At 46.1% G+C, this 22,012-nt stretch overlaps 2 protein-coding genes across 2 annotated transcripts; one reads left to right on the top strand and one right to left on the bottom strand.

Annotated features, from left to right (window-relative positions):
* Window positions 1-5,042: 5,042 nt before the first annotated feature.
* Window positions 5,043-9,999, bottom strand: LOC125507931 (ureidoglycolate hydrolase). Its single transcript, XM_048672460.1, has 12 exons — window positions 9,700-9,999; window positions 9,401-9,486; window positions 8,763-8,837; window positions 8,244-8,372; window positions 7,831-7,917; window positions 7,491-7,693; window positions 7,313-7,415; window positions 7,141-7,232; window positions 6,246-6,308; window positions 5,911-6,151; window positions 5,731-5,771; window positions 5,043-5,426 (listed from the first exon to the last, which is right to left on the bottom strand). Exons 1-12 carry the CDS (start codon window positions 9,982-9,984, stop codon window positions 5,329-5,331), a joined length of 1,503 nt encoding a protein of 500 aa, XP_048528417.1. The 5' UTR covers window positions 9,985-9,999; the 3' UTR covers window positions 5,043-5,328.
* A 162-nt stretch (window positions 10,000-10,161) lies between these two features.
* Window positions 10,162-16,812, top strand: LOC125507930 (flowering locus K homology domain-like). Its single transcript, XM_048672459.1, has 7 exons — window positions 10,162-10,323; window positions 10,781-11,283; window positions 13,756-14,002; window positions 14,943-15,091; window positions 15,165-15,449; window positions 15,556-15,744; window positions 16,415-16,812. The coding sequence occupies exons 2-7, from the start codon at window positions 10,786-10,788 to the stop codon at window positions 16,607-16,609; spliced, it is 1,563 nt and encodes a 520-aa protein (XP_048528416.1). The 5' UTR covers window positions 10,162-10,323; window positions 10,781-10,785; the 3' UTR covers window positions 16,610-16,812.
* The last annotated feature ends 5,200 nt before the right edge of the window (window positions 16,813-22,012 follow it).

Genomic DNA, 22,012 nt, shown 5'->3' with positions numbered 1-22,012 from the left:
GGAAAAACAAAACGGGCATTCTAGAGCAAGCACGTCCGGCCTGCGGTGTTCCAGTCTCACGGTGGCGACGTGTAACGCGTTGATTGGAACGTTGTTTCGCAGCGATATACCGTTGTAAAATGTACATACCTCCACACATCGTTCTTTATCCAGATGGAAATCACGTTACGGCCGGTGAAATACACCTGTAAAATCTATACGGGTGTAAAAATTTACACCGATACCAGGCGGGGCCTTAAATGCCCTTGCCGCGTGTTCAAAACAAAAAGGTCCATATCAAAAATAGAAATATCTATGAAATACTCCATTATGCAAGAATCTTAGTTCAGAAAAAACAAATTTGCAGGATTCGATCATACAAACCAAATAACACGTGTTGGGAAATTGTGAGCGCGACATCTACCTCCACGGGCGATGATACGCTTGGTCCAATGAGCAGAACAATCCGATCCTGGTTCGTAATGACGTGTGCTGTGTACCTCGTCATGGGAGCTCGACCACGCCCACTGCCTCTTGCGCTGTCTTGCGTCTTCGGTCTCGGATCACTCACCCCTCTTCCTGGACTGTGCCACCAGGGCGTCCGGCAGCAGGCGCTTTCACTTCCAGCAGTACTGGCCCAGCCTCGATGGCTTTCAGCAAACCGTCCAGTCGGCTTGGCATTCCACGGCCCAGGAGCATGACCCGTTCAGGCGCATTTTTGCTAGGCTCAGGGTCACCGCGCGCAGCCTCCAAAGATGGAGCTCTCGCTTCGCCTCCAATCTTGCCGCTCAACTTGGGGTTGCCTGCGAGCTCATTACCCGGCTTGACGAGGCTCAAGACACTCGCCGCCTATCCCCTCCTGAGACCTGGCTCCGCCGGCAGCTCAAGCGCAAATACCTCGGGTTGGCTTCCCTTGAGCGCTCGATCGCCCGCCAGCGCATTCGTTTGCGTTGGCTTCGGGCTGGCGAAGCTGCGGCCGCTATCTCCAAGATCATGGCGTCTCACCGCAGCAACAAGAACCGCATCCTTAGCCTCCTCGTGGATGGGGTGCACGTGTCAGGTGAGGCTGACTTAGCCCAAGCCGCTTTCACGCACTTCTCCTCCGTCCTCGGCGCCCCCGCAGAGCGCGGGTTCACCCTTGACCTAGATGCCATTGGCCAGCGCTCCTTCGACCTCTCTGCTCTAGATAGCCCGTTCTCGTCGGCGGAGATATGGGAGGCTATCAAGCGACTTCCTTCTGGAAAAGCCCCCGGTCCCGACGGTTTCACTGTCGAGTTTCTGCGTTCATGTTGGCTCATCATTAAGGATGATCTTTGCAACGTCTTCGACAAGCTCTACGCGCTAAATGGACAAGCCTTTCAACGGCTTAACGAGGCATACATCACTCTGCTGCCCAAGCGGCCCGACATCGCCTCCCTCTTTGATTACCGGCCGATCAGCCTCATCCACCTGATCGCGAAGCTATTTGCTAAGATTCTTTTGCTTCGGTTGGCGCCGCGTCTTGGCGAACTCATCTCCCCCAACCAAAGTGCTTTCATCTCTGGAAGGAGCATCCACGATAACTTCCTCCTCGTCCAGCAGACCGCACGACAGCTGCACCAACTGAAGCAACCCCGTGTGCTTCTCAAGCTGGATATCGCGCGAGCGTTCGACTCTGTTTCTTGGCCGTTCCTGCTTCAGGTGCTCTAACATATGGGTTTTGGCCCGAGGTGGTGAGAGTGGATTTCCATTCTGATCTCGACGGCCTCGACGTGCGTCCTGATCAACGGCACACCGGGCCCCCCCCCATTCTGCACGGTCAGGGCCTTCGCCAAGGCGATCCGGTCTCCCCGATGTTGTTTGTGCTGGTCATCGATACGCTCAACACGCTGCTCCAGTTCGCCGTCCAGTCCAGGATCCTCAAGCGGCTGACGCGCATGCATGCCCCGTCAAGCGTCTCCCTCTTCGCTGACGATGTGATCATCTTCTGCCACCCCGATAGATCTGAGCTCTCTGCTATCAACTCTCTGCTAGATCGTTTTGGCACTGCCTCGGGCTTGCGCACAAACTTCGCGAAGTGCCTTGCCGCTCCCATCCAGTGCCCCGACGACTCTGCGAGCAACGTCAGTGCTGCCCTCGCTTGCCCGGTGGTGGCCTTCCCCATTCATTACCTGGGCCTCCCCCTCTCGCTCAGGAAAGTGCCCGCCGCCCATCTGCTTCCTCTGATTGAGAAGCTTGGTCGCAAAGTTGCTACATGGAAGGCTGCCTTGCTCAACCGCGGCGAGCGGCTCAATCTGGTTCAGCAAGTCCTGAGCGCCATGCCTGTCCACATGCTCCTCGCCATGGCTCTCTCCCTCGCCATCCTTAAGCAGGCCAATCGTATCCTCTGTGATTTCCTCTGGCACGGGAGGAAGGACGCGCGCGCCGGCTCCTGCCTAGTTAGCCGGGCACGGGTATGCCGCCCGATCGAGCTGGGGGGGGGTCTTGGCATCCGCGACTTTCACCGTACTGGCATCTCGCTTCGGACGCACTGGCTCTGGCTCCAGGCTACTGATCCCTCTCGGCCGTGGGCGCACCTCCAGCTCCCGCGCGACCCTGAGGTGACTCGGTTCTTCCGGGCATCCACGTCGTGGATCCTCGATGATGGTAACACCTGCCGCTTCTGGCTGGACCCGTGGCTGGACGGTCTCTACCCCCTCGACAGCGCCCCTTCCCTGGTGGCGTTGGTTCCTCGTCGTATCCAGCGATCGCGCACGGTGGCCCAGGCTCTATCTGATCGCTGCTGGATATCACACATCCGGGGCCCCCTCGGTCCCACTGCTGCTGTCGAGTATGTGGGGCTCTGGCGCCGCCTCCAGCTAGTCGAGCTCGCCCCGCGTCCGGACCTGCTACGCTGGTGATGGACAGCCAATGGCGCCTACTCCGCTTCCTCCTGCTACAGCGCCCTATTCCACGGCTCCACGGACTCCGAGTTTTGGCGCCTCACCTGGGAAACTAGTGCCCCCACCTCGGTCAAATTTTTCATCTGGCTCGCATCCCTTAACAGGTGTTGGTCTGCTGACCGGCTGGCCCGGCGAGGCTTGCCACACGAACCCGCGTGTGTCTTCTGCTGTCAGGAGCCCAAAACACTCCATCACATCTTGGTGGAGTGCGTGTTCGCGCGCATCACATGGCACGAGATCCTCTCGTGGTGTTCCCCAACGACGGCTGCGCCGGATGGCACCACCGGCTACTTTGCTTGGCTCTCCGCAGCCATCCTTCTTCTCCCGGCTGCGCGTAGGCGTGGCCTGGCCACTATCGCCTCCCTCATTGCTTGGTCCCTCTGGCGTCACCGGAACGCGGTCATCTTCGATAAGTTTACCCCTTCCTCCTCTTCCCTGATCGCCGCAATCAAAGAGGAAGCTCACTCCTGGGCCACCGCTGCAGCTCGAGGGCTCGCCTTGAACCGTTTTGTAACATGACCTTGTAACTGTTGGGACTGAGCAACCCCTGCCTTCTGCTCCCCTGGGTTCTTAGGCTCGCCATCCGTGTGCACGAGACTATGAATCCCACCCCTGTACTTTTTCTCTCCGTCTATCAATGCAATGATACGCTACCTTAGCGTATTTGAGAAAAAAAAAACCATTTTCAGTCCTCCAAACTTCGTATGAAAACCATTTTTGCCAAAGAGGCCCCTAAGTTTTCCTTGTTCCTGTGACAAGCAATTAATCCTTTCCCATGCTGCAACCAGAGACCTTCCATTACACCTTCACGTATTTTCCATTTCCCTATGTTTTCTTATTAGTACTATGCTTTTTCGAGTCATGCGAATCAGAGAGGCCCTTTCTTCTGGACATTATCACCAGAGAACGGCTAGAAAATGGTTTGAGAATGAGACGACAACATTTTGACCTTGAGTGGTTTCACGTGCATAATCAACGCCACACGTTATCACATCACAAATTATACCATGCTAGTCCCTCTTGATTCAGGGATAGTTTGGCCGTTGTCAAGGCTAGCATCTGAACCCCGTTTGTCATGTCCTCCGGCGACGCATACTCTTCAGGCTTGTGGCTGTGCCCTGCAGCCACAGAGATGGGTTCAGCACCGTTCAGAAAAGAAGGATGGATTCAGCAGCCATTTTTTTCCAGTGATTTTGTTGATTTTATACTTCGTGCATTATAGAACTTGAACATCAGATCACTCCAAGTCTCCTCGTCGTTACTTGGTGCATTATATAGGCACTACTATGTATAGAAGTAGCGTGAAGAGTACTCCTACGAGAGGCACAGAAACATAATCAATCCCCTACACGCAACGGGCGAAGCAACGACGGCTTCATGGGGGTCGACATCGTATACTCCTGCAGTCCTGTTTTCTTACTTTTTCTGTGTGTGGGGGGGAGTCCTGTTATTTTACTTGGCACACCTATGGTCAGCCAAACTCTAAAGAACGCGAGTATCTGTCACGGCAGCTGCCAAGCGATGATGCACTTAACTATTTCGTCTCCTTGCCGGTTAAAAAAAAATCTCAAACATAGAAGCTTCATGTAAATTTTAGAGGATCCTAGCTCTTGAGAATATTCCATACTCCATGTAGATCTTTTTGATTATGTATGTATAAGATTGAGTATCATAGGAAGTTTTTTTCTTTTTGCGGGAAAGAGTACCATAGGAAGTTTTGAAGGACTACTTCATATGCAGTTTCAGAGAGAACTCCATATAGAAATCCTAAAACGCTAGGACGGGAAAAAAGAAACCCGCAGGAGCCACGTCTACTTGGTTCCTACCTGATATAATTTGCATCAAAATATGTTTGATTACATCATAAGGACAGCAATGATTGCATCATAGGAGAAAACAAAAGGTCTATGTCAATAGTGAAATTTCTATGAAATATAATGCACAGGAATCTTCTTTTATTAGAGAGAAAAAAACAAAATCTGTAGAAGTCAATCCTACAAACCAAACAACAAACCGAGAAAAAATATTACTAATGAATTCCAGTCCTTCAAATTTCATATGAAAATGATTTTAGCCAAAGGGGTCCCTGGATTTAGCGTGTTCCCGTGACAAGCAATTAATCCTTTAGTGAAGTTCAGACCATGTTGCAACCAGAGACCTTCTATTACACCTTCACGCATTTTCCATTCCCGTATGATTCAACAAGGGGATGGAATTATTATGTTTTCTTATTACTGTGTTTTTCGAGTCATGCCAATCAAAGAGGCCCTTTCCTCCGGATAAAATCTCTAGAGAACGGCTAGAAAATGGTTTCAGAATGAGACCATGATTTTAACTTAAGTGGTTTCACGTGCATAATCAACGCCACACGTCATCACATCACAAATTAGACCATTCTAGTCCCTCTTGATTTCTCTCCAAGCCATGCTCACTCCAGCGATAGTTTGGCCATTGTTAAGGCTAGCATCTGGACCCCGTTTGCCATGTCCTCGGGCGATGCATACTCTTCGGGCTTGTGGCTGTATCCTGCAGCCAGAAAGATATGTTAGGCACCGTTCAGAAAAAGAAGGATGAACTCAGCAGCCATTTATGTTGTAGTCATTCGTTAGTTTTACTTCGTGCATTATAAACTTGAACGTCACATCACCTAAGTCTCCACCAAACACAGAAGCAATACCCTGACTTTTCAATATCCACCAGGATCTATACTATAAAAAACATATGGCATATACTTCCGAACTGGTATCGGATTTTTATATCATCTCAGACATTGTAGCATCTTCATTTTGACAAAAGATATGATAGCGTTATGGAGGAGCGGAGTACAAACCTTTGTAACAGGGAATGAAGATCATACCCATTGGTGATATACTGCAGAGCAAAGACAGGTGTATGTGTTACTCGAGAGAACTCACAATGAATGCGCTAAAATGATACTAGAAATGAAGTAAAGCAGCACATTGCAAATATTGCTAAATGAGAAAATCTCTGTTGGGGCCTGGTACTTCACCTGGCCATGAAGAGTGAATCGTGATAAGCTCTGCTTATCATCAATTTGTATTCTAGGCTCAGCTGTTTTGCAGCAAATTCCATTGCGTTTATGACTGATTTGTCAGACAGAGCAGGCGGATCCTGGTTGATGATCTTGAATTCCGATAGTTCTACTCCACGGATCTTTGATATGTCAATGGCAGATTTGTGAACCTTCTCAATGACATCATTCCTTCTTTTCTCATCAACATCTCTTACATCTGTACATATGATATTTTGGATTTACTGGTTGAAAAAAAAAACCATTTCCCCTTAGGAAAAACAATAGTTGTAGCTGAAGTTACAGGCTCCTACCAATTTCTAGGTGTGATTTACTTGGGATGCTATTGATAGCTCCGGGATGTAGCTGCAGAATACCTATATGAAAATAATTTGTTAGAAAAATATAATGTGGGCAAGCCTTCCTTGACCATCTTCTTAAGATGTTGGTTGACCAGTAGCTGCATAAGCATACTTTCACGATGAAAAAAACATTCGAATATATAACTGAGCACCTAGTCTACAACAGATAACTACAAACCATGCTCACTATTCCTTTTATTTAAGCATCAAATTATTTTGACTCAAAAAGAACATCAAAATACTTTTCATGTTTTCAAGTTGTTAAGTCTCATGGCTTAGCTAAATATATGGATACATAATCTGCATTTGATGCATTTCATCAGATGTGCATTTATTTTAACAGTTGAACTAAGAAATGATCAAAGGAAGGTTCAATACAGATATAGGAAACATAGGAATAGGAAAACCACAGAAATTTGATACGTTTGCTGGTACAAAACAGATGATTGCACAACACAGAGGACTGCTGAATAGTCATTTGGATGAAACCCATGAAAATTGAGTTGATCCTACATGATTAAATATTAAAATGAGGTTCGGGTGGATGTTCAAATTCTTATGGAATTGAGGCATAGGATCAAATCCATAGGAATTCGCTAGCACCATTCCTTTGATCCAAAGGCAATCCATAGGAAAAAATCATACGGATTGAAATCCTACAATCCATAGAGGGCTTAAAATGAATATAATTTTGGAAATGCAGGCTAAGCATCCTTTCACCGGATTCAAAACATGCTTTGTGCAACTGCAAATCATTTTGTAGAGGAACACATAAGTCGGTAGCACATGCATGAGCTAGTACTACTACACATGACTTAGAAAATAAAAGCCAATTTATCAAACATACCAACTGTTCCAACTGTATCTATCGATCCTGATTCCAAAACATGTTTCTCAACTGCTAATGCCAGCTCAGCTGCCGCCAATCCAACATCATTTCTGCAAAACACTGCTTCGGCTCTTTACCATACATATATGTGGAGACCCTTCAACTGTAACACCAAACAATGGATGCTAACCTTGCGGGCATTAGCACTGCTCCAGCATGACCCCCATTCCCTTCAAATTCCACCTTAATACTCGCAGGAGCAGCAATGGCAGTTACAATGCCAATTGGGATGCCTGTTCATAAGAACAGACATGAGTAAGAGATGTTTTGAACCACATACATACTGATACAACTAAAACAAATCCGACCTTCTTTTTCCAAAATGGGGCCCTGTTCAATGTGCAATTCTATAAAAGCAAAATATGCATCTTGGTTCAAAAACACATTATGTAGATCGTCTGGGTGTATCTTGTAGCCAGCAGAGTCAGCAGCATCAACAAATGATACATTGTGGTTGTCAACTGTCCTTTTTAGTGATTGAACTAGTTCTTTGCTCCCTGCCATTAAGCGGCTGCACATTTTCAAAGAGTGCACATATGAGAACCGACAAACTAAGACCAAGCGACAATTAGCTCAAGCAGAATTGATATCATTTCTTAGAATAACATGTAAACATAATAACCATGTAACATGTAAATGAGGGTGAACCTTCCCAAGCAGCTAATTCCAAATCGTGTAGGCTCCTCTGATGTAAACATAATAACCTCCAAGGATCTTTTTGGCTGGAAACCAGACCTGTATGACACATGCAGGCCAAGCAAGTAAGGTTTTTCTGAAGATGAAAATCACAATGGAGTTCACATTTTATATTAGCCTGGAGTCATGTCTCCGAGGGTGTGACAACATTGAAAAAAAATGCCAGGTTTTCTTCAATACGAAAGTATAACTAAATCTAATATTTGTATAGCCTTATGTGGTCTCAAGTGCAGTTTAACCATCTGACACTTTGAATAATAGAAAGGTAAATAACATGTACAATGGCCTAATATCAATCCAAAAAAAGGGAAAATGAAATTTATGTTCAAAAAATGATGAAAAAAATGAGTAGACAGAATTCGTACCGTTGTAGCACACTGATTGCCTCAAGAGCACCCAGAACACCAACGACCCCATCATATTTGCCTGAAAATGGAATGGCATCAACATGAGAACCAGTTGCAACTGCTCCTAGTTCTGCCTCAGAACCCACCCTGTAGAAACAAACACACTGTTACAATGTGAAACACAATTAGCCAGCAGAAATATGTTCCTTTTATACATATCAAGTCCAATGCCGAGAGTTTGAGCACATCAAGTAAATCCAAACTGGGAACAAGAACAGTAATAAAATTAGTTTCATAATTGGCACATTATCAGATGCGGTCATTCCTATCATGCCAATAAATTATCACTTCGGCTACTCGAGCAAAAAAAAAGAGCTCCATGGTAAAGCTATTACTCCAACGGTCCAACCATACAAATCATATAAATTCAAAGCTGATTGGCGAAAGAATCGTTTGCAATTGTCCATTGCTAACAACTTTCAAATTCAGATACATAAACAAACAACAGAATCCCAGAGGTATCAAGTACCAACTCACCAGCGGCCAAATATGTTGCCAACGGCATCTTCTCGAACAGAGAGGCCAAGCTGTTTCATTATCCCTTTAATATACCTATATATGCATTAAGAGAAGAGATCAATGATCAGCATAGGGTAGCTGCTAGGCAGAAATGCACGCTGTCACGGGCCAACAGCATGTATACTGTACACACAACCATAGTTACAAAAGGCACGCCAGGTTATAGGCGAAAGCAAAAAGCCTAGCGGTTAATTGTGCTTAATGTGCGCATAATTGCACTTAAGCGTGCGCTTTGGTCAGAAAAGCACAAGGCAGTGGCAAAAACTCACAATTAATGCCTAGCGTTTTTTCAAAAACTTTGCACAGAACCATTCAAAATTTGACGGTCAGTATGTGAAACCAGAAGCAACGTAAATTCAGAGCATAATAATCCAGAGTGATCAATTAATTATATATGTCAATGAAATAAATTTCTGTCGAGTTTGAAATGAATAACAAGCCAATTTGACTCCAAGAAAACTGGAGGCAATCAGAGTAAAGGCGAACGAAGCTATTTTAATTGCAACTACTCGCTACCAACTCTCGTGACCAGGGAACATAGCTAACCCTCACGAGTCAGGGGCACGGGAAATTTTAACTGCCTGCGGTATCCTCACCTTCGAGCTTGCACATCCCTGTCGCTGTACAAAACACGCGTCACCGACGGCGCCGGCGAGTCGGAGAACGAGGCCAGTTCATCAATCTGCGCAACCAAAGCGGAAGAGAAACCATCACCACCACATTGCCAACCCCAACATATCATCGGCACCAATTAGAAGGGGAGCGCGCGCGGATCACAGTTCACTAATACTGCGCGCGCCACGTCCGCGGTCACCGGCGGCCTGGCCGGCCGGCGCGACGGACGGGAAATCAGCGCAAGGGGGGAGGATGAGGAGCATCCAACGGCGCCGTGTACCTGGCGCTGGAGGCTGTCGGAGTCTACGCGCAAGGGGGAGGCGCGGCCGCCCTCGCCGTCGTTGGAGGCAGGGAAGCCGGCGAACTCCTCCATCGTCCGCCTCGCCGCCGCGTCGTCGTGGCCCTGTACCCCCGCCGCGGCGCCGGCGAGGAGCAGGAGGGAGAGGAGGCAGGGGAGCATGGTTGGTTCCGAACGCAGCTGCTGCTTCCGCTGGCCCGATGGGGGAGGTGGGAGATGACGCGACGGCACTGCAGTGGTGTGGTGTGGTGGCGAGGAAGACGACATGAGTCCACCACGAAACAAACGAACGAGCTAAACAACTCGGGCACTACTGGCTCGGTGGGGCCCGCTGCCCACTCGGCCCGGCCCATGAGAGGAACGCGAAGAGCCAAGGCCCAGAGACTCGTTTGGGCCCGGCCTGCAGGGCCGCCGCAGCCAGTATATAGCTATGTCGAAAACGGCAAGCGCACGAGCACACAACCCGCTCTCGACCCAAATCCTCACCCTTCCCCTCCCCCTCCCCCGTGCTCTTTCGCTCCCGTCAAAACCCTCGCCCCCACCTCTCCGGCGGCGGCGGCGGCCGTGCTTCCTCTCCGGCGAGGGCTGCCTCCACGTCCGTACAAGGTTCACGCTCTGCACTCTCTCCCTCTCCCTATCGCTCGCGCTCTGCCACCCGTAACCCTGGAGCTTTGCTCGCGCGGTTGAGCGTAGGTGATTAGCTGGCTGGCGGCTGTAGCCTTGCACGCGCGCGCTTGTGGTAGCTTACTCTGGACGCGGACGCGCGGTTCGGGGCATGGTGGCGCGCGCGCGCGCTCCAGTGCTCCGGATTTAGGGTTCGGAGGCCGTGCGCCCTCCACGTCTCTCCTTGGCGACCGACGCTTAGGGTTTGCGCGCGGATCCGCGGCCTGTGTGCTTAGTGAGGTCTAGAGCAACATCTGGTTGGGTTTTTTAGTGGTTTCGCCGTGCATGCTTTGGTCCGTGCAAGGTTTAGGTGATGATGTGGTTAGCGCATCTAGAGTATGTGCAGAGAGTTTATGCTACTTGGCTGTGGTTGACAGTGGTTTTTGGTTGTGTGTTGCAGAGAATATGGATGGGCCTGCTGAGGCTCCTGCTGTTACGGAGCATGAGATGAGCGAGATCCCTAATCCTACCAGCGGTGAGCAAGCCGATGCTAGCATTGAGGAGCAAGCCAATCCTGAGAGTGATGTGGCAGAGCAGATCAAGGAAGAAGCAGAAAATACATCTGATGAGGAACCCAAAGGCACAAACAACGAAGAATCTGGTAACCCGAGCGATGAAGCGCAGGTGACTGTGAAAGATGATGATATGGGGGATCAGAATAGCGAGGACCAGGCTATCCGTTCACTTGAAGAGCCAGCTGAGGCAGAGCAACTGGCCAATGTGGAGACGGAGGACACGAAATGGCCTGGGTGGCCTGGAGAAAGTGTGTTCCGTGTACTGGTTTCTGCCCAAAAGGTGGGTGCTCTCATTGGCCGCAAAGGGGAGTTTATCAAAAGAATGTGTGATGAATCCAAAGCCCGCATAAAGATTCTTGATGGCCCACCAGGTGTTCCAGAAAGAGCTGTGAGTTCTTCATTCTCTTGTACCATCTTTGATTGTTATTATCACAGTTTTCAGTAGTGTTTTAGGTCTCCCTTCTAGGCATCCTGAGTACATGTGAAAGCCAAGGTTGATTTGTTGCCCATATCAGTATTCTTTTTTTTCTATAGTGTTGCTTTAATAGAACGATGCAGAGGTATATTGGTTCGTTGCATAATGGTGATCTGTTTTTGTGGCTGTCTTGAAGGATAGATCAACTAGCAAGCCTTACAACTATATTGTAGCTATAGGACTGTACAGCACCTTACAATTATATTCTGTGTTGATGTGCCTTCTCACATTCTTATTTACCGGGTTATCAGAAGTTCAGAAGGTTTCTGTATATGTTGTCTTGATGTGCTATAGTTTACTTGTAGATGCCTATAGTAATTGGCAACGGAAGGCCTTAGTAAGTCTCGCACTTAAAAAATCATAGATATGAATAGATCAACTGGTTCTCAATTTGTATGCTGTACAATGCCGTATTAATGTACATTTGTAGTTGCAGATTGATTTTGCTCTTATAAGGAACCAATTGCTCAATTAGGGATGCTTACTGTCCTTGAGTTTTGAAGAGGCAATCTGTTTCAGGTGCTTCTGAATGTTTCAAAAATAGTTAAGACTCGTGAATCTGGGGCTTAATAGTGCTCCATTTAATTATGATCACTATCACTGCTAAATCAGACTGAAGGTTTAGAATTTGGAAGATTGGATCATCAAAGATATTATAAAAATACTTTTTTACATTTTGTACTGTTCATAAAAAACAATGCTATATGAACCACCTGTTTATATGGAATGGCTGTATGCCTTTGTTACAGCAACCAGCAAGGAGCAAGCGAATGTTTTGATATTGGTTTGACTAGTTAAGTGAAGTCCTAACAAAGAGTTAGTTTAGTCCGGAAGCAGCTATTGATAATTTTGGATTTTTACATGGATATAAAGTAATTGTTGCACTCTGAAATACCTTTTCTAGAATAAAATGATTGATCATATGGTAGGAGTACTGCTATCGGCCAACTTAAGAACATTATGTATAATTGTCAAAGTCCTAGCAAGCTTCCAAATTTATTCATGAACCGTGTGGATAATTTTGGATGTTCTTGCTACAAAAAGAGCTGATTAGTTATAATTGTAAATATTGATATTTGTAATGCAAATAAAAAACAATTATAACAGGACAACACAAGACATTGATATTTATGCTATGATTCATAGAAGTTTCTGCACAAGTATGGAACCTGTAAAACCCAAAACAAGCAAACTATCCATAGAGTGACATTAAGTCGAAAACTTAATGGTGACGATAACAGTAAGAAACTAATCTTTGCAGGTTCTCACTGCAGTCTAAGGCCTCAAGTCATATCCCATTTTGTATCCAAAATAGACGAACAGTCATGGTTACCAGATTCAGTTTTGTGCTCATCTGCTGCAAATACGATTTTAAGTCTTTTGAGTATTGGATGAAGATCCCTGTCAAGAAGCTCCACATATTGGCTGGTAATTCCATGACCCGTTTGATTTTTTGGCCAAAAGGAAATCAGTTGGCAAAATTTACAGGGCTAAAATAGTATGAAAAAGCTTAATCCTAACAATTTCATTAAATCCTAGATGGTTCTTTCAGAAAATGACTATCTTCAAAGTCAAAATATACAAGTGCATACCCGTCAACAGCAAGTAAAAATGCCATTTATAACGCTTTCTTTAGTATTTAATATTTTAGGAATTCGTACTAACTGAAGCAGCATTCACAGTCCAAAATAATAATATTATTACTTAAATGATGAGCAAGTATATCGAGTTGGGTGGGAAATTTCTGGGCTTATAATTTATATATTGCTCCATAGTGCTGTGCATAACCACTTCAGCATCAGATGTCATGATCTTATTTACAACTTTGAAGTTATGCAATCACAATGGGAACACATAGTTTGGCAGTCTAATTACTTTAATTGGCAGTTTTATTTCACATTTTTTTATTCTTTGAGAGATGTAATATAAATGTTACCAGAAAGAGTAAACACTATTGCATTCCACAGTACAGCGTAGGAATGAACCAAACATTCCCCAATTAACACATCTTGGATAAATTGTGCTAAAATAGGGAAGGATTGATATTCTACAATCTGCACAGCTGAACATAAGCTGTTCTTGCCTAGGCTGAATCAGATGCGGGAGGTGTCCAAATGTGTATGCCCTTTAGTTTGTTTAGCAACATGCAGCATTTTGATTATTTTGGCCTTGGGGTAGTAGTAGGTGTAGTGTAAGTATTGTGGTCATTTCATCATCCAACTAATGTAGGATGTAAATATATGCTTATCCTTGCAATGCCATATTGTGTCTCCTCAATGCTCGTGCATATTGCTACTAATTATTGCTTTCCTGTATTATCCATCCTTGTGCAACATGTTTGTGTGCCTCCTTGCTGACATCTAGACACTGTTTTCCTGTTTAAAGGTAATGATTTCAGCAAAGGATGAGCCAGATGCACTCATTCCGCCAGCCATTGATGGTCTGCTCAGAGTACATAATAGAATAACAGATGGTTTAGACAGTGAAACCGACCAGGCTCAGCGAGGTGCTGGTCCTGCAGGGCCAACACGGCTACTTGTGCCAGCTTCCCAAGCTGGCAGCCTGATTGGCAAGCAAGGAGCAACCATTAAATCAATACAGGATGCTTCAAAGTGTGCCCTCCGCATTCTTGGTAAGATTCATATTTCCCCTATATTGTTGTCTCAGCATGGCAATGCTTCACCATATTGTTGTAGTATAGTATGACATAAGACCTCTTCTGCTCTTGATACCAAGTTTCGTAGCTCCTTGCTTGTCTTCAGCTAGCCAAGGATAGATCTGTGATTTTTCTTTTGTGGTTTACTCGCATGCCATATGCAGTTTGTGTCACTGAACTGATAAGATGATATGACTCATGTTTTGCATTGTTATCCTTTTCTTTATGGATCAGGACATAGGCACCCGTTGTGGGAACCATGTGTACTTCCAAATTATTTCCTAGCTTTTCGCGACTGATTGTGCGCGTACAGTGTACCATATGCTAGTGGTGCTTATGATTTATGATTATCATACTTTGTATGATCAACCATTTTCCTTGTGTATTGATTCTTTACTTGCTCCTTGCGCGTAAGAATTCAATTCTGCTGGCTGGTAGATATGGAATTTTGAAGATATGGAATTCATGCACACGCATGACAAAAGCCTGCCCTTTAAGAATTCAATTCTGCTGGCTGGTAGATGTCAGAATCTGAGTTTTATGATGCATGCAATAGAGTTCTGAAGGACTGGAGTATCACCAAAGAACTAGCCATGGACAGGGGTGCGTGGAAGCTTGCTATCCATGTGCCAGAATCATGAGTTAGTCGTGAGATCTTATGGGTTTCACCTCTAGCCTACCCCAACTTGTTTGGGTCTAAAAGGCTTTGTTGTTGTTGTTGTTGTTTTTGTTGTTATGCTAGAATGTACTAAGCATGTGCCACCCCCTGGCTTGATGGGGTGATTGTTGCAGCTTGTTTCTGTACTTTTTTCCTTGGTTTGCTAAATCATTGCTAATCAACTGTACTGAACTTTCATTAGGCTTAGTTTTGCATGTACTCACACATGACGCCCATTTACTAATTTTTTTCCTTCAGAGAATGTGCCACCTGTAGCATTAAATGATGACAGAGTTGTCGAGATACAAGGTGAACCTCATGATGTTCACAAAGCAGTGGAACTGATTGCAAACCATTTGAGAAAATTTCTTGTTGACCGTAGTGTTCTCCCTTTATTCGAAATGCAGGTAAGTGATTTCTATTATGCAGCGAATTGTTTGCTTGAAAGAAGTATCCAATAAACCTTGTCCTTCTTGACAGATGAAAGTGCACAGTGCGCCCAGAGAGCAACCTATGCCTGCTCCTCAGCAATGGGGTCCTCCTCCGCCCTGGAGTCATCCACCAAACATTCCTCCCAGTGGCCCAGGTTATGGTGGGAATCCACATTTTATGCCGCCACGGCCACAAGACAACTATTATCCTCCTCCTGATGTGCACCATGTGGAGAAGCAACCGCACTATGGAATTTCTTCATATGGACGTGATGCAAATCCAACTGCTGCTCCTACCTCAGGGAATCAACACCTATCGCATGGGTCTTCTCAAGTTAGTTGCTTTAAATTTGACCATTATGAACATGATGTCTTCTTTTATGCCTGTAAATTTATTGCTTACACTGCCTTTTCCAAAAATTTGTTTGGTTTATTGACAGATTTCCCAAAAAATGCAAGTTCCTCTTTCCTACGCTGATGCTGTGATTGGGTCTGCTGGTGCCAATATTAGCTATATCCGCAAGCATAGTGGTGCGACAATAAGTATTCAAGAAGGTGTTCCTGGGGAGATGACCGTCGAGATCGCAGGAAGTGCCTCACAAGTTCAAACTGCTCAGCAGCTGATCAAGGTATTTTCATTTGTCCTCTTAGAATGCATCAATTTCACATGCATTCATCATCTGCATTTTGGCTAAAATTGCATGTTGGTGAGGATCCTATTTCCTAGCCTCAGTATTGTCATTATATATATTACAAAGTACTACTCCCTCCATTCCACAATGTAGTGCGCCCGTGCTTCCTGAGATCTAAGTTTGACCATACATTTAACTAACTAGACCACTGCGGCGGGAGCAGCAAATTCAGTGATATAATTTTTGCTCCCGCCGCAGTCGGTCTCGTTGGTTAAATGTATGGTCAAACTTAGATCTTGGGAAGCGCGGGCGCACTACATTGTGGAATGGAGGGAGTACTTCAGATGTACTTCCTCCGTCCCATAATATAAGATGTTTTTGCAAGCTAACATAGCTTGCAAAAACGTCTTATATTGTGGGACGGAGGGAGTACATGGAAGATGTTGCACAACTTGAAGAGGAAAAACTCTTATGATGGCTCCTTGATTATTCTATCAGAGTGTTTAGATGGCTGGATGCTTATTTTCCAAGGTTCAAATTACAATTTCAGAAGCTACAATAATGTCATTGTTGCCATAAAATCATATCATATATTGTATAGCTTGTCATTTGCGCTTTGCAGTTCTTCCGTCTTCTATTAAATTTGATCACCATCCTCTTGTTGCAGAATTTCATGGCCGAAGCTTCTCCCCAAGTTCCTCCACCAGGTCCCGCTCCTCCCTCTCAACCAGTTGACTCGGGCTACAACTCATACCCGCCGTATGGAGGACCGTCGTATGCAACCCCTCCAGGCGGCGCAGGTCCTACCCCTCACAATGGAGGAGGCTATGGGGCACACTACCCTCCGAACTACGGGTACTAGCTGGATATGAAACACTAGGATGTAGTGACGAATTCGGTTTTGTTCTTCGGCCTGTTAATCTGTTGAGCACGTGAGACCATTATTAGGATTTCCAAACTTTTGGTGGTGTAAACTGTGGAGCACAGCTGTTCTCTGATGTGCTGTTTAGTTACCTTTTGGTGCTGTAAACTTGATCAGTAATCTATGGGCTCTTTCATACTCAATACTCTACCTAATGGTCCATCACCCATATGGTAAGGAGAAGAAACGGTTGTTGGTAAGCAATCAAGACCTCTAGATTGGCATGCCCTTCAACAAGGGCTTTGACGGCAATGGAACCAACCTGGGGGTGTGCATTTGACAATTATGGCTTTTGTTTGGAAACTTTGAGTGAATAGAATTACAATCTTGCTGAATTGTTTCCGCAAGGGAGCTAGCGCAAAGATGCCCTCAAGCGGAAACATTGCTAGTTCGAGCGCAAAGATGCTTCTCCCCCATAGTTTAACTATCTAAACTGTTCATGATTTTGACTTTATTGACACTATTATTCTGTGTGTACTTTGAATTTTTCAAGGATTGTAGACACATGTGTTGTGAACATCCACAAATTGTTTTTGAATTTTTTGAAGCATTTAAATTTCACTTTTTGAAATTGATATCATGGGAGCATAAGAGATGGTATCACATGATATTCTCTCCACTCCTTCGATAAAATCCCCAACCCATGAAACTGAATGTAGTTCTGGTATCTTAAGGCATCTCGCCGATCGTCAGGACTGTGTTTTAGACATGTTTTGTCATCCAAAGCAGTTATGTATCGGTTTGCCAACTGGTTCGGATGTGTTTTTTTCTGCAAATTGGAAGCAAACTTGGGGGGAGGAGCTTTGCGAGAGTCTAGACCGCTGTCATGTAGGACTCCTGACACCCCGGCCCACTCAAATCCCTCTTCGGGTCCCCGTTGTACCGCCACCCAGGCATTGTTGGATGTCTGCAGCCACCACCCCAAGTGCCCGCTCGCCTTGCACTATGACATCGTCCACCCCGGGCCTATCCGCAACCAGGTACCCTCCCCCCTTCCCGGTCAACGATGTCCATGCTGGACACCACGCCCTACAGGTTTTCAAACTTCATGTTGTTTTTTAGAGTAAGAAGGATGACGGGGTACTCAACCATGGAGGATTAGTTGTGGTGCGATGCATGGTTGGCCATATCTGCGGACTTTGTACGCAGGAGCAGAAGGGGGCTCTTTTGGAGCGCGTGCATGATTCGTTTCATGTGCGAAAGCACTTTGCGCCCTACGACATGCACATCATCAATGAATGCAATGTGAAGTTTGATGTTACACGATCCAGAACTGTGCAACAAAGTATTGTGGCGCGATTCATCGCATGGAGGCAATGTGGACATTGCATGCGGCAACCATGAAGATCGTAGGTTTTGCTTCTTCTTACTCTACATGTTGATTGATTTATTCAGTCACTCATTGTTGCTCCACGCACATGTATTGTTGGACGAAGCTCAAGGGACAGTATGTGTAGGATAGCATGTGCCGGACTGGAGTTAGCATGAATTTGATCTATCCATGAAAAACTTGTTGAACATCCGGTTGAATTAGAATTATTATTGTGCTAGACATATTTGCACGCTATTTTGAATGATTTGTGCTATTTTCTATCCAAACTTTGATGAATCCAATGTGCTTGATGAAATTCGTCCGGTTAGTTGAAACCCGATTTAAAATGTATGCGACTAGCTTTCGAAGGCCGACTCCCACATCCGTGTCTGCGGACTGGTTCCCCTGTCCGAAGACGGATGTGTTGTCCGGTTTACTCCTCAACGTTGGAGATGCCCTTAACCCCTGATTTCATCTTAGTCTCCTGCCAGAATATGCGAGCCCAAGAGCATTCAAATAGTGCATGAATGATTGAATTCCTCAACCTTCATAGAAACCTATATTCTCAATATGTCGATCTCTCAGCACTGTCTTTGCATGGAACAAAAACATTAATGACTCTCCACCAGAAGGTTTTTACCTTGGTGTGTTTTACCTTGGTGTAGCGTCAAGACTCCTGTTACAATAATCTGAGGCCATCGTCGAACCATTGAGGACAAGTAAGAGCACGACACCGAGGTTTGTTAACGAGGTTCACCAACATGGCTACATTTTCGTGGCATGATTACGGATGCACCTCCTCATGTACTAGTCACATGATGCAGATCGACGATAAGCCCTGCAAGGCCACCAGACAGTGCTTCGACTGTCGTGCCATGGTAGGCCCGCCATCCCTGCTGACGGTATCCCGGATTAGGGGTGCAAATCATGACGGCCCATCAACCATGGGCCGAGCCGAGGACTCACAAATGGTTGAATGGGTCCTGACTAGGTTGATGCCTTCACCGTCATCCAAATGAAGATCTCCGAAGACTTGGCGTACACTTCACGATTGTATCTAAAGGATCGACATGCTTATCCCAAGATCGCAACCAACCATTTGTAAACCCTAAATACCCCGGGCATCTATATATGCCATGGGGTTTAGTCTATAGAGGCATGATCGCAAGTTTTAGAGATTAGAACATTTTCATACGACCTCGAGGTAGATCATGTTGTATTCTGTACCCCATCGCAATCAATATATAAGAAGCAGGATGTATGATTTTACCTCATCAAGAGGGCTCGAACCTAGGTAAAACATCGTGTCCCTACTTCTCTTGTTACCATCTAGCTCATATCACCAAGCTTGGGACTGTTGGAAATATGCCCTAGAGGCAATAATAAAATGGTTATTATTATATTTCTTTGTTCATGATAATTGTCTATTGTTCATGCTATAATTGTGTTATCCGGAAATCGTAATACATGTGTGAATACATAGACCACAACACGTCCCTAGTGAGCCTCTAGTTGACTAGCTCGTTGATCAAAAGATAGTCATGGTTTCCTGACTATGGACATTGGATGTCATTGATAACGGGATCACATCATTAGGAGAATGATGTGATGGACAAGACCCAATCCTAAGCATAGCTCAAAGATCGTGTAGTTCGTTTGCTATAGCTTTTCCGAATGTCAAGTATCATTTCCTTAGACCATGAGATTGTGCAACTCCCGGATACCGTAGGAGTGCTTTGGGTGTGCCAAACGTCACAACGTAACTGGGTGACTATAAAGGTACACTACAGGTATCTCCGAAAGTGTCTGTTGGGTTGGCACGAATCGAGACTGGGATTTGTCACTCCGTATGACGGAGAGGTATCTCTGGGCCCACTCGGTAATGCATCATCATAATGAGCTCAATGTGACCAAGTGGTTGATCACGGGATCATGCATTACGACACGAGTAAAGTGACTTGCCGGTAACGAGATTGAATGAGGTATTGGGATACCGACGATCGAGTCTCGGGCAAGTAACATACCGATTGACAAAGGGAATTGTATACGGATTGATTGAATCCTCGACATCGTGGTTCATCCGATGAGATCATCGAGGAGCATGTGGGAGCCAACATGGGTATCCAGATCCCGCTGTTGGTAATTGACCGGAGAGTCGTCTCGGTCATGTCTGCGTGTCTCCCGAACCCGTAGGGTCTACACACTTAAGGTTCGATGACGCTAGGGTTGTTGAGATATTAGTATACGGTAACCCGAAAGTTGTTCGGAGTCCCGGATGAGATCCTGGACGTCACGAGGAGTTCCAGAATGGTCCGGAGGTGAAGATTTATATATAGGAAGTCAAGTTTCGGCCATCGGGAAAGTTTCGGGGGTAATCGGTATTGTATCGGGACCACCGGAAGGGCCCCGGGGGTCCACCGGGTGGGGCCACCTATCCCGGAGGGCCCCATGGGCTGAAGTGGGAGGGGAACCAGCCCCTAGTGGGCTGGTGCGCCCCCCTTGGGCCCCCCCTGCGCCTAGGGTTGGAAACCCTAGGGGTGGGTGGCGCTCCACTTGGCTTGGGGGGCAAGCCACCCCCTTGGCCGCCGCCCCCCCTTGGAGATTGGATCTCCTAGGGCCGGCGCCCCCCCTAGGGACCCTATATATAGTGGGGAAGAGGAAGGGCAGCCGCACCCTAGCCCCTGGCCTCTCCCTCTCCCTCCCGTGACACTCCCCCCTCTCCCTGTGCTTGGCGAAGCCCTGCCGAGATCACCGTTGCTTCCACCACCACGCCGTCGTGCTGCTGGATCTTCATCAACCTCTTCTTCCCCCTTGCTGGATCAAGTTGGAGGAGACGTCTTCCCAACCGTACGTGTGTTGAACGCGGAGGTGCCGTCCGTTCGGCGCTAGGTCATCGGTGATTTGGATCACGACGAGTACGACTCCATCAACCCCGTTCTCTTGAACGCTTCCGCGCGCGATCTACAAGGGTATGTAGATGCACTCCCCTCACCCTCGTTGCTAGATGACTCCATAGATTGATCTTGGTGATGCGTAAAAAATTTTAAAATTCTGCTACGTTCCCCAACAGTGGCATCATGAGCTAGGTCTATGCGTAGTTTCTATGCACGAGTAGAACACAAAGCAGTTGTGGGCCTCGATATTGTCTTGCTTGCCGTTACTAGTCTTATCTTGATTCAGCGGCATCGTGGGATGAAGCGGCCCAGACCGACCTTACATATACGCTTACGTGAGACTGGTTCCACCGATTGACATGCACTAGTTGCATAAGGTGGTTGGCGGGTGTCTGTCTCTCCCACTTTAGTCGGCTCGGATTCGGTGAAAAGGGTCCTTATGAAGGGTAAATAGAAATTGGCATATCACGTTGTGGTTTTGGCGTAGGTAAGAAACGTTCTTGCTAGAAACCTATAGCAGCCACGTAAAAACTTGCAACAACAATTAGAGGACGTCTAACTTGTTTTTGCAGCATGTGCCGTGTGATGTGATATGGCCAAAAGGATGTGATGAATGATATATGTGATGTATGAGATTTATCATGTTCTTGTAATAGGAATCGCGACTTGCATGTCGATGAGTATGACAACCGACAGGAGCCATATGAGTTGTCTTTATTTATTTATGACCTGCGTGTCAACATAAACGTCATGTAATTACTTTACTTTATTGCTAAAGTGTTAGCCATAGTAGTAGAAGTAATAGATTACGAGACAACTTCAAGAAGACACGATGATGGAGATCATGGTATCATGCCGGTGACAACGATGATCATGGAGCCCCGAAGATGGAGATCAAAAGGAGCAAATGATATTGGCCATATCATGTCACTATTTGATTGCATGTGATGTTTATCATGTTTTACATCTTATTTGCTTAGAACGACGGTAGCTTAAATAAGATGATCCCTCGTAATAATTTCAAGAAAGTGTTCCCCCTAACTGTGCACCATTGCGAAGGTTCGTTGTTTCGAAGCACCACGTGATGATCGGGTGTGATAGATTCTAACGTTCGAATACAACGGGTGTAAGCCAGAT

Source organism: Triticum urartu, chromosome 5, assembly GCF_003073215.2.
Source record: "Triticum urartu cultivar G1812 chromosome 5, Tu2.1, whole genome shotgun sequence".
Classification (NCBI taxonomy): domain Eukaryota; kingdom Viridiplantae; phylum Streptophyta; class Magnoliopsida; order Poales; family Poaceae; genus Triticum; species Triticum urartu.
The sequence above is the reverse complement of the archived record's forward strand: the minus strand, read 5'-3'. Positions and strand labels throughout refer to the sequence as shown.

What these genes read in the sequence shown, in the direction of transcription:
- LOC125507931 (XM_048672460.1), bottom strand. Translation starts at nt 9,984, where the DNA reads ATGTCGTCTTCCTCGCCACCACACCACACCACTGCAGTGCCGTCGCGT. An exon ending in GGAATTAGCTGCTTGGGAAG is followed by an intron (nt 7,694 to 7,830) that starts GTTCACCCTCAT and finishes GAAAATGTGCAG; the next exon opens with CCGCTTAATGGCAGGGAGCA. An exon ending in GCAGTGCTAATGCCCGCAAG is followed by an intron (nt 7,233 to 7,312) that starts GTTAGCATCCAT and finishes AGTGTTTTGCAG; the next exon opens with AAATGATGTTGGATTGGCGG.
- LOC125507930 (XM_048672459.1), top strand. Translation starts at nt 10,786, where the DNA reads ATGGATGGGCCTGCTGAGGCTCCTGCTGTTACGGAGCATGAGATGAGC. An exon ending in GTGTGCCCTCCGCATTCTTG is followed by an intron (nt 14,003 to 14,942) that starts GTAAGATTCATA and finishes TTTTTCCTTCAG; the next exon opens with AGAATGTGCCACCTGTAGCA. An exon ending in TCCCTTTATTCGAAATGCAG is followed by an intron (nt 15,092 to 15,164) that starts GTAAGTGATTTC and finishes CCTTCTTGACAG; the next exon opens with ATGAAAGTGCACAGTGCGCC.